The sequence below is a fragment of the Antennarius striatus genome, chromosome 15 (assembly GCF_040054535.1).
Source record: "Antennarius striatus isolate MH-2024 chromosome 15, ASM4005453v1, whole genome shotgun sequence".
Lineage (NCBI taxonomy): Eukaryota > Metazoa > Chordata > Actinopteri > Lophiiformes > Antennariidae > Antennarius > Antennarius striatus.
Window position 1 is genome coordinate 20,351,884 of NC_090790.1, and position 10,984 is coordinate 20,362,867.

The 10,984-nt window shown below is 48.2% G+C and overlaps 1 protein-coding gene across 1 annotated transcript in view; it reads left to right on the forward strand.

Annotated features, from left to right (window-relative positions):
* itga1 (integrin, alpha 1) overlaps positions 1 to 10,506 on the forward strand; it is a 39,012-nt gene extending 28,506 nt beyond the window's left edge. The window contains exons 11-33 of the mRNA XM_068334574.1: positions 21 to 171; positions 341 to 515; positions 669 to 742; positions 1,704 to 1,851; positions 2,130 to 2,275; positions 2,574 to 2,717; positions 2,803 to 3,054; positions 3,421 to 3,551; positions 4,044 to 4,219; positions 4,296 to 4,447; positions 5,459 to 5,569; positions 6,003 to 6,079; positions 7,165 to 7,291; positions 7,374 to 7,451; positions 7,646 to 7,722; positions 7,808 to 7,897; positions 7,995 to 8,097; positions 8,191 to 8,307; positions 8,385 to 8,483; positions 8,636 to 8,740; positions 8,811 to 8,906; positions 8,973 to 9,086; positions 9,161 to 10,506. Coding sequence (XP_068190675.1) covers positions 21 to 171; positions 341 to 515; positions 669 to 742; positions 1,704 to 1,851; positions 2,130 to 2,275; positions 2,574 to 2,717; positions 2,803 to 3,054; positions 3,421 to 3,551; positions 4,044 to 4,219; positions 4,296 to 4,447; positions 5,459 to 5,569; positions 6,003 to 6,079; positions 7,165 to 7,291; positions 7,374 to 7,451; positions 7,646 to 7,722; positions 7,808 to 7,897; positions 7,995 to 8,097; positions 8,191 to 8,307; positions 8,385 to 8,483; positions 8,636 to 8,740; positions 8,811 to 8,906; positions 8,973 to 9,086; positions 9,161 to 9,217 — 2,800 coding nt within the window. The 3' untranslated portion in view covers positions 9,218 to 10,506. The remainder of the gene's footprint in view (positions 1 to 20; positions 172 to 340; positions 516 to 668; positions 743 to 1,703; positions 1,852 to 2,129; positions 2,276 to 2,573; positions 2,718 to 2,802; positions 3,055 to 3,420; positions 3,552 to 4,043; positions 4,220 to 4,295; positions 4,448 to 5,458; positions 5,570 to 6,002; positions 6,080 to 7,164; positions 7,292 to 7,373; positions 7,452 to 7,645; positions 7,723 to 7,807; positions 7,898 to 7,994; positions 8,098 to 8,190; positions 8,308 to 8,384; positions 8,484 to 8,635; positions 8,741 to 8,810; positions 8,907 to 8,972; positions 9,087 to 9,160) is intronic.
* Positions 10,507 to 10,984: the final 478 nt, after the last annotated feature.

The window sequence follows — 10,984 nt, forward strand, 5'->3', positions numbered from 1 at the left end:
TTAAAATTTCCACCAATCAGGAAGGAGGCTTTCATGCCAGAGCGTGGTGCACGGCCCGGGGTGAAGAAGGTCATGGTGATCGTGACGGACGGAGAGTCACATGACTTCCATGATCTGGACAGAGTCATTGGAGAGTGCGACAACGATAACATCGAGAGGTTTGGCATCGCTGTGAGTACGAACAACCTGTGTGTTCTCTTGGATTTGTGTTCTTCTGTCAAGGAGGTTAGAGTTCCATTTAGAGCTCTAGGAACCAGTCACAACCGGCTCACACTGTCTCATCAGAAGACAGACAACAGGTTGGCGGTTGGAGTTCTTGACCTTGCGTTGTGGTCTCCAGGTTCTGGGCGACTACAATCGACAGAACAAAAGTGCAGAAGAAGTGCAGAAGTTCATCAAGGAGATCGAATCCATCTCCAGTCAGCCGCTGCGAGATCACTTCTTCAACGTGTCCGACGAGTTCGCCTTGCTGAGCATCGTGGACGCGTTGGGAAGCCGGATCTTCGCCCTGGAAGGTATTCCAGTAAACGCGGAAATTCTTATTTGTGTCTCAAAAATGTCTTTGAATAACTTGCTTAATTTTCCAGAGCGATGCTCTCTTCCTCGGTTCAGAGGTGAACTCACGTTTCCGGTTCATTAAAAAATAAAATGATCTTTTCCTTCTTCAGCTACAACCGGAAACTTCACCTCGTCCTTCGGGATGGAGATGTCCCAGGCCGGTTTCAGCGCACATACGTCTAAAGTAAGCTTCTTCTCTTCTTCCATCTCATCAGGCGTGACGTCTTCACCTTAGGATGTCGGTTAGCTTCCGAGTTAGCGTGGATGTTAGTGCCGCTAGGACCACGTCCAGACGGAAAGCCACGGCGTTATCTGTGGTGCATCTTCAAGCCTGTGGTGATTCATCGTCGGTCACGGAACTTTCCAGACACTCTCTCTGGTCAAACTCAAACTTCAAACTGTTTGGTCTGATGGCACAAGAGTGTGTGAGGAAGAAAAAGGTGAGCACGTGTCTGGCGTGAAAGACGGTGACGGAGGTTGAGTCACATGTTTGCTCACGGCGGTTAAAACAACACTCGCTTCTGCTCCTGAATTCATTCACGAGGTATTTCCTTTGTCTATTTAAAAGCAGGCGGTGGCGTCCCCCCGACTTCTGAGTCCTTCATGCACCATAAAGTCATGACCTACGTATGTGATTAAAAAAATAATGAAGGACTTGATAGATTGAAATACATTTACATTACAGCTGCAGTTAATGCGTCGCCAGTACGACAAGAAAATAGAACCTCGAGATACGAGTTGAATCCATTTCGTTACTGAGCTGTAAGTCAAATAACATTTAACCAGTTAAAATGACTAAAATCAGTCTAATCCGTTCAGCCTTGTAAAAAAGCCCCAAAGCCCCTAAATTAAATTTAAAAAAAATTATCAATCAATAGACACGCAGACTTTATCTGTGTGTAATTAATTTATATAAGTTATATAAACAATGATAAAGAATCAAAAGAAACGCTAAAGTCAGGAGAACACACGAGCTACGTCTTTACTCCACCAACGAGAAATAGATCCGGTCTCACTGATGTCGTATCCATCCGCCAACACGTGGGGGTGTCCAGAAACACGGCTCGTATCTCTAGTAACTGGTATCTGGACGTCCTCCTGATGTTCAGCTGCACCCCCTGACACCAGGTGGTTGTCTTCCACAGGGAGGGGTTCTACTGGGAGCAGTGGGAGCGTACGACTGGAACGGGACGGTGGTGATGCACACCGCTGGAGGAACCATCATTCCAGGAGAGACCCAGTTCTACGACCCAGAAACAGAAGCAGGATATGAAGCACTTGCCGGGTACCTCGGTGAGTCCCTTTAAGCCCCTCCCCCCCATAAATAACACCCTCGGGCGCTCGTCGGAGTCCTGCAGCCTTTTATGGGTCGTGGAGCAGCCCCCACATCTTAATATGAATGTATTTAATCAACATGTCGCTGCTGGGCCCTCTAGTGTAAACCCAGCTGTGTGTACTCGTGAGTGTGTGTGTGTGTGTGTGTGTGTGTGTGTGTGTGTGTGTGTGTACTCGTGAGTGATTTGACGACACGTTTGTGATCTCATGAATGAATTCCTCACACGTCTATGCAGGCTACGACGTCCAATCAGCATCCACCCCTGATGGCGTGCTGTACATCACGGGAGCGCCGCGGTACAACCACACGGGCCGGGTCGTCATTTACCGTCTGAAGGAAGACAAAGACATCGTCGTCTCACAGATACTGAAGGGAGAGCAGGTCGGTCTGCTCGCCTGGAATTATGGGGGTTGTCAGGATTTCGAGTTGAAGCTATAATAGTGTTCTACAGACCAACTGACCCACGGACCAGTACTGGTCCACGACCCGGGTATTGGGGACCACTGTTCTTGAGTGTCACAAAAAAAAAAGGCGGAATTCCCAGAGACTGCCCGTGTAGCTTGAGCTACTCTCTAGTGGAAGTTGCCCTCCTAACAGTTGTTGCCCCATCTGAGCCACATGTACCTCCAGGCTCTAACGACCCCGTTTTGGTTTCCACCTCCTCACACCTTTTGCACAGATCGGGTCTTACTTCGGCAGTGTCCTGCAGACGCTGGACGTCGACGGGGATTCGTACACGGACCTCCTCCTGGTCGGCGCTCCGATGTTCATGGGCTCAGAAAGAGACGAGCAGGGTCAGGTGTACGTCTACAAACTCAGCCAGGTAGGTGAGGCGGACCGTTTTGGGGGGGGGGTGTCTGTGTGAACTGATGGCGGTCACATCCTCCTCGTCTCCCTCCCGTCCCCAGCTCGGACAGTTTGAGTATCAGTTCACCTTGAAGCCCGTCAATCAGTCCTGCTGCACCGCCCAATCGGAGACCTGCACCAACAAGAACGAACCGTGTGGCGCCCGCTTCGGTACCGCCATCGCGGCCGTGTCAGATCTTAACCTGGACGGCTTCAACGACGTGGCGATCGGTGCACCTTTTGAAAATGACCACCGGGGGGCGGTCTACATTTATCACGGAGAACAGACCTCGCTGAAGGAGAGGTTTGTGCAGGTAGGACCGATTCCAGTGACACCCAACGAAACCATCACCGCCAACTGTCGCTTCCTGAACTTAACGGACAAGCCGGTCTGTTTGGATTGGCGCGTTTCCTGTTAGCGTGGTGATTATCATACTGCCTTCCAAATCGTCTTAATCTTAGTATGACAGGTTTTTAATTCTCGTGTCCGTGAAGGCAGACATCTGGAGCGCCTAAGCCGGAGGCATCTACACCCGGATAGCCTGCCAACGCTTCTCGACTAACATAACCAGCGCCATGTTGTAGCATCTGTAACCACGGAAAGCTAAATGTTCCCAGGTGTCTTCTTTTGATTCCTCCTGATCAAAAAAGACGCTCTGATTGGTCCCATGTCTTTTTAGCGTATCCCCGCAGGCGGCGACGGGGACAAGGTGAAGTTCTTCGGTCAATCCATTCATGGAGTCCTGGATCTAAATGGAGATGGGATCACTGACGTCACCATCGGAGGTCTGGGAGGGGCCTCTTTATTCTGGTGAGACCATTGTTGCATCAAGTATTCACTCCTAAAAATACTCGTGCAGATTGGATCAGCGCCTGCGGACAAAGACGTCGTACTGCATTGTCTTAATCTGGGATTAGACAGCTGTTTGTGTCCCACCGGGCCTCTAGACCTGAGACCAACAACTTCCTGCTGATAGTTCAGTCCTCTGGCTGTCGGCCTAGCAACTCCATCCTACAAACATCAGGAATGAACATCCCAGCCAGACTTTCTCCCATGGCTTCTGTTGGCAACTTAGCTGTGTGAAAACTCCATTTCCCAAGAGGCATAGCTTTTAAATAGGATTTGGCAGCAGGCGGCGGTTCTTCCTGGCCTGTGTTTTAGAAAGCTCAGCAGTTGGACGGTGAAACTTTTAACCACATGTTCTGCTCCAGTTGCATTCCTTTCTTGTTCTAAAGTCCATGCTTATTGTGAACACGCCTGCGCCGCTTTCTAGAAGCTAACACGACGGTTTCATCATGCCAGGTCCAGGGACGTCGCGGAGCTCCACGCCAACATGACGTTCGATCCCGTTAAAATCAACCTGCAGCAGGTTCAGCACCAGTGTGAACACGGCGGGCGCAAGTCTGTGTGCGTCAGAACCGAGGTTTGCTTCGCCTACAGCATCAAGTCTGACCAGCAGGACGTAAAGGCTCCAGCAGGTGAGACATTCATCATCATCATCATCAATTCATGATGAGGTTTGAAGTTTAATGACTTCGCTCTTACCTCCTGCAGCGATTCGCTACGATCTCATCCTGGATGCTCTTCGTGCCAAAGCCAGGGCCTCGTTTCTGGACTCGGACGATAAAAGCGATCGGAGGATCAGCAGGAGTGTCCTCATCAGAGACCGGGGGAGGGAATGTGTGCAAGAAACCTTCATGATGTCGGCAAGTACCTGTAGATGAAGGACGTGTTCAACCCCTGTGGCACGAGGGTCGGCTCAACCGGATGCCTCAAACGTTTGTGATGTAAATGTTTGGTGCCAGAAAGAAGATGAGGAGAAGCTGGGAAGGAAGACCTTGTTTCGAACAAGAAACCACTGCCGAGCGATAAATCACCCCGAGCATTTGAAAGAGGCGGGGGAGGTGGGGGATGAGAAAGAGCGAACGAGGTGTTCTGAGAATGTGACAGCGGAACCGGTTCCAGGTCGGAGGATTTCTACGGTGTCACGTCGCAGGTTGTTCATTACATTACTGTACAACCGCACAGCCCACCGTCAACCTCATCCGTCATCAGCAGCGTAACGTTCCAGCCCCCTCCGCGCCCCCCCAGGCCAAAGACAGAGGAACCAATCAGTGGAAACAGCTGTTTGAACAGCATGAATACAAGCTTTGTCCTGTTTCGTCAGTTTGAGTGTTACATGGAGAGATCCTCGAGGGTCGGGCAGGCTTTACCCGAGGTCAGCTAGAGTCCGACACCGACCCGTCACCAATAACCAGGGACAGAACCCCCAACTCAGGTCCCTCAGAGTTCCATGTAGAACTTCCATTGGCTGGTGCGTGTAAATATTTACATCCCGCTTTGACCATAGATCAAAGCCAGTGCTTTGATCTATGGTCAAAGCTAGTGCATAGCTTTGACCTACCCTGAAAGGTCAAAGCTATGCACTTGTCAGGTACTACTCTCAGGATATCCTGACCTACCCCTCGCGGGATGTTGCCGTCTCTGACTGCGTTGGTTCTTGTTCTGTCTTGGAACAGTAACAGTGATTAATTGTGTGCAACTTTAAAACTGACGCTAACTAAATCAAACGCTAGCTTTGCTGCCTGCAGGCTGCAATCATGCATTTAGTTGCGGACCAGAAGATTAGAGTTTGAACTTTAAGCACCATCCAGATCCGTCAGATGCTCCACTCAGCCTTCCTCCTCCTCCTCCTCCTCTCTTCTTTTCCCTGACAGACCCGACTTGACTTCCGGGATCCTCTCATGGTGTCTCTGGAGTTCGGACTGGCCGATGAGGACCAAGGCCCCGTCCTGGATGAGAACCTCCCAAGATCCATCAATAAGACGGTAACGAACTGTGTTTGCTTACGTATGAAGGTTTGTCTTCATGCTTTCAGCAGTAATCAGAAGTTTCAGACGAGCCAGGAAGGATTTGAGCATCAGCGAACGACATTCTGCATCTGTCTCGCGTTAGCGTTGGGCTGCGTTTGACGCTGTTTCAGCGCGTTGGCATCTGCAACAGCTGACTGCCATCCTTCATGGTTTCCTCACATTGGCGTTAGTGGTAAAACACCCCCACTCCCTGCGTGTGAAGCAACCCGCCGTGACCTCGGCGACCTGACCTGACGGTCGGATGCGTCGTACGGCGTTACTTACTGCACTTAAGGGAAGCTTCGCCGGAACCTCTGCTGTTGTTGAACGGAAGAGACGAGACAGGAAGTCGTCAAACGGACGCTGCAGTTTGTCTCCTGTAATTTAAATGTCCGTCTCTGCACCGCAGATTCCTCTGGTGGACTGTGGGAGTGATGAGAAGTGCATCGCTGACCTGTCTCTCAGAGCCCAGCCCAGCGTGAGGAGGTGAGCGGGAGTAGCACTAAAGCAGGGGGGGTCAAAGTCATTTTCACTGACGCCCACATCAGCATCATGGCTGTCCTCAAAGGGCCAGATGTAACTAATACATGTAACTAAATGTAACGTAATATAAATGTAACTACTCCTTAATGTAACTAATAAATGTAACTAAATGTAACTCAGTGTAATGTAACTAAATGTAACTACTCCTTAATGTAACTAATAAATGTAACTAAATGTAACTCAGTGTAATGTAACTAAATGTAACTACTCCTTAATGTAACTAATAAATGTAACTAAATGTAACTCAGTGTAATGTAACTAAATGTAACTACTCCTTAATGTTAAATAACTGAATTTCTGACTGATTCTAGTTCCAAACATTACAGTTAGACAGAAAAAACATGTTTGTTTGTTTCTCTGTTCTAACATAAATCCTTTTCATTTGTCAGGTTATTAAACCCACAGAACTCCATCAATCAAGGATCAAACTATCAATCAATAAAGAAAAATAACATCAGACACAAGTTAGGACATTAATGTTTTTGTCTGTTAAGTTAAAATGGGCTGAATTACTGCATTGTGGGAAATGTAGTTTTTGGTCAAAGCACACTTTTGACCTATTTATTTTTAGACACTGACCTTTTATACTCTCACGGGCCACATAAGATGATGTTGAGGGCCACATTTGGCCCCTGGGCCATGTGTTTGACACATGTGCATTTAAACCAGTGTTAGCATGAACATTACCCGTGACCGTTACTCCTGTTCACGAGCGCCTTTAAGAAACACGCCACAGGATTCCAAAGGAAAATGGTGTTAGCCAGATTCATCAACATACATCTTAAATAAAGTCCATCAGCAGCTGATTGACACACGTTGTCCTTGAACGAGTAAACAACAACAACCACAAAACAGCACAACATGTGAGTGGTAATGCATTTCTTATACAGGAGGAGTGACTGAAGCAACAAACTCTGTTTCTATGGGGACATGTGGGACAGGAAGTGGTTCTGAGTCAGTTCTTCGTCAGTCCTGCCCTCTAGTGGACGGTCGTGTTCATCACAGCTGTTCTCCGTTCTCTCCTCCAGGATGATGATCAAATCCAGCAAAGACAAGATGGACGTGAGCATCAGTGTCAGGAACAGCAAAGACAACGCCTACAACACCAAAGTCGTCCTCAGCTTCACGCCCAACATCAACTACGTCAAAGTGGAGGTGAGGCGTCGCTGGCTCCGCCTCTTTGCTGCACGCGCTTCCTGATTTGTGCGATGATGCGTGTTTCATCGTGTTTCACCAGCCAGAGAAGGGGTGCACCCTGAATCACACCAGGCTGGAGTGCGCCGTCGGGTACCCCTTCCTGGGAAGCAACGCAGAGGTGAGTTCTAGCATTCTAGCATTAGCATCGTTTTATTTTGTTGGATTTATCGGACACACCGTAAAGGTCGGTCCTTGACGTTAAACCAGTCCGTGGAATGAAAACAGCTGGACTGCTGGTCTAGAACTCATGGATCTGTATATTTTTGGGGTTCTTACTTCTGCTAATCTGAAGCTGTGATCTAATACCGGCAGGAAATCTTTAAAGTGAAATTCGAGGTCAACCCTAAACACGTCCAGGAGGTGATTGAGATCAACGTGACGGCGACGAGGTGAGAGGATCGGCGTCTCTTCCCTACCGCTTGAAGGCTTTGAATGGAAACAAATCCTTAACGTTTGTTTTTCATGTTCCTGCAGCGACAGCGACGAGCTGGAGTCGACTCTGAGCGACAACAGCGTGCAGATCTCCATCCCTGTGAAGTACGAGGCCGACCTCATATTCTCAGTGTGAGTAGTTTGATGATGTCACTTCTCCCCCACGAGATGGGTCAGGTACCTCTAAGAACCTCTAAGAACCTCTAAGAGCCTTCTCTCTCGTCTTCAGGCGGCCTTTGGACCAACACATCGTCATTAAAGAAGCAGAGCAGTATCCCACTTCGACCAATGACAGCAGGGCGCTGGGAGAGGAGGTCAACATCACCTACACGGTAACGCCCCCCCCAGACAGAGGTCACCCTGATGTGTCGATTCAAATCCAATTGAAAAAAACCCCTCCTCTTCTCCATCTCACGTCTCCTCAGGTGGACAAGTCAGGGGACATGTTGGCTCCTCCCCTCCGCTTGACGGTGACCTATCCTCACCTGTCGCCTCGGGAGAACAACCTGCTGTACCTGACGCGCGTCGCCAGCAGCCCGCAGGTATGAACGACACCTGTGGGGTCGCGTCGTCACCTGGTAATAACACACACCCTCAAGCCCCTCCTCTTCCTCTGCAGGTGGAATGTGATGCGTCTCGTTGGCTCCACCCCCACGGGATAAACCCAGGTGCTGTAAATCCCAATCCAGGGAAAGACACGCTCAGCGTCTACACACTGGTGAGTTCATGAATCCAGATTAGACTCCAGACCGTCAGGAGGAGGCGGGTCTCTGGGGTCCATCAGGAGGAGGCGGGTCTCTGGGGTCCGTGGGTCAGCTGGTTGTTGGGTCGCTGACCTTCTGCGTTGGGTGTGTTTGATTTGCGCCGCAGAGCTGCGGGTATCTCTACTGCGCCTCGTTCAGCTGCTCCATCCCCGCCGTCGCCACCAGTCAGGTCGACCTGACCTTCAGAGTGTGGACGCCGACGTTCATCAAGGTGGGTTTGAGGCATGATGTCATCACTGTCCGGATGGGAGGGGTGCTTTAAAGGACGTGGAATCTTACAGGGGGAGTTCTCCAGCCTCTACATGCTGATCAACGCCTCGCTGGAGGTGGAGGACGCCGACCTCTTCCAGCTGAACGACGGCGACCGCAGCAGAAGCGTAAGTCCTCCAGGCGGTGTGTGTTTGTGTGTGTTAAGTCACCTGACACTGTCGGTGTGACACCAGGTGAAGATCCAGGTTTCCAAGGAGAACCTGGGAGGGATCCCGATCTGGATCATCATCCTCAGCATCCTGATCGGACTGCTGATCCTGGCGCTGGTCATCTTCGCCCTGTGGAAGGTGATGATGGTGACCGATGCTCTTATTGTGAAGGAGCCTGTAGGACACTTCTAACCCGTGCTCTGCTCCTCCAGATGGGCTTCTTCAAGAGAAAATCCAGGGACTACTCCAAGGCCGAGATAATGGACTGATGGACGCCTGGCGGCACGATGCCCTGTGATTGGCTGATTCCTGAACCCCTCAGGTCGCAGGAAGCGACAGGCAGACTTTAGAGGAGGAGACCGACGCACAACCTCACCGTCACTCACCGTTTCTATGCAGATCGACGTCACATGATCGATGTCACGTGACCTCACGTCACGCCTCGTGCTCAGAGTACTTCAATACGTGGATGTTTGAAGTGAAGCTCGCAGATGTTCTTTGTTCTCCATCGGCTTCTCTTTTGTAGACAGGAAGGAGGGAGAGAACGTGAAGGAAAGAGCACTCAGGTTTATTTGAATATGGAGATCCTAGACCGTCTTCTTTACTTTCTACATGACAGAAACCACATCCAGAGACCCATTTGCTTGTGAGACGTGCAGGATGTCTGTTAGTCTCCAGTCCATTAGTTCCATGAGACACTGTACCTTCTAGGTTCTGATTGCTGTTTTAATACCTGAAGAGATTTTACCACGACCGGACACGAGGTTTAATCTCATTTTTTTTTCGGTTTTAGTTAACCTGAAGACAAAAATGATCTCGTCCAACCTATTTGTGTCCAGATCCAAACCTTTGATTGTACTGTAAATACGAGTAAAAAATGTAAAGCTTATAAATGTACATACGAGTGTTTGCTACGATCAGTGTAATTTAAGATGTTTTTGTTGACAGAACAGGATTTTGCTCAGGTGCTACAAGAAATCATGAACAGCAATGACAAGAAAAGTGTCTGTCTCATGCAAATATGTAAATATTAGATTTTGATAACAAAAAAAATAATAATTCTGTATGAATATCGACACAACGAGGGTTTGTATCCACTACTTTGGTTTTATTTGAACAGCTTTAACGCGTTTCCATCTGCAGTGTGATTTCACTTCAACCGTTTAGTTTGCAAATAAACATAAAAAAGATAAAATCTCACAGATATATATTCAGCATTCACCTGCAGTTATCTTTAAGGGTTTTCTGGCTTTATTTTGACCCCACAGCGACACATTATGTTTAAGTATATTATGTGTGACGTTAGAGAGACGGGGTTTGTCCTCCCCACCGTTGACATGTTAAAGATTGTACGGCTGCACCAGGCTGTCTGTGATCGCTCCTGGCGGTCTGGAGATCCTCAGGCTGTCAAAGTCAGGGCGTTTTGACCTCCACCCGACCTTCTACACTGCTGTGAAGTCTCCACTGTAATGCACTGGTTTGTCTGACTGTATGCGTTCTCATTAGCACAGAATGAACGGAATTATATGTACAAAAAATAAACTTTTTATATAAGCCAGTCTTTATCATCACTTCTTTCATTTGGATTGAAGTTCTTAGAAGCATCAGTTATATCTTGAACAGAGAGATTATTTATGTAAGCAGTAGAATGCTAATCATAGCTTGAATATCATTCTTTGTATTTTGAAAACTTTTACCTGATATAAATCCCATTACATCTCCAAAATTACAAACATAAAGCATGAAAGAAATACACAATTATTTAAACACACGGTCCTCAACACAAATACAATATTCAGTATACTTTTAAAAATGATTTGTTATATTGGCCAAATTTTACTCCTTGCAAACTTATAGAAAGCGAAAACCTGTTTTAAATCGAGTATATGCAACTGGATCCAGTTCAAAACTTTCACCCCTACAAAGATCTAATCGAAAAGATGTTAACAACTTTTTACGCAGACAAAAAGAGCACTCGAGTGACCGCAGTTAGACTAGTGACAGCTGTCTTATTAATTATTCTGTTGCAGTCATGT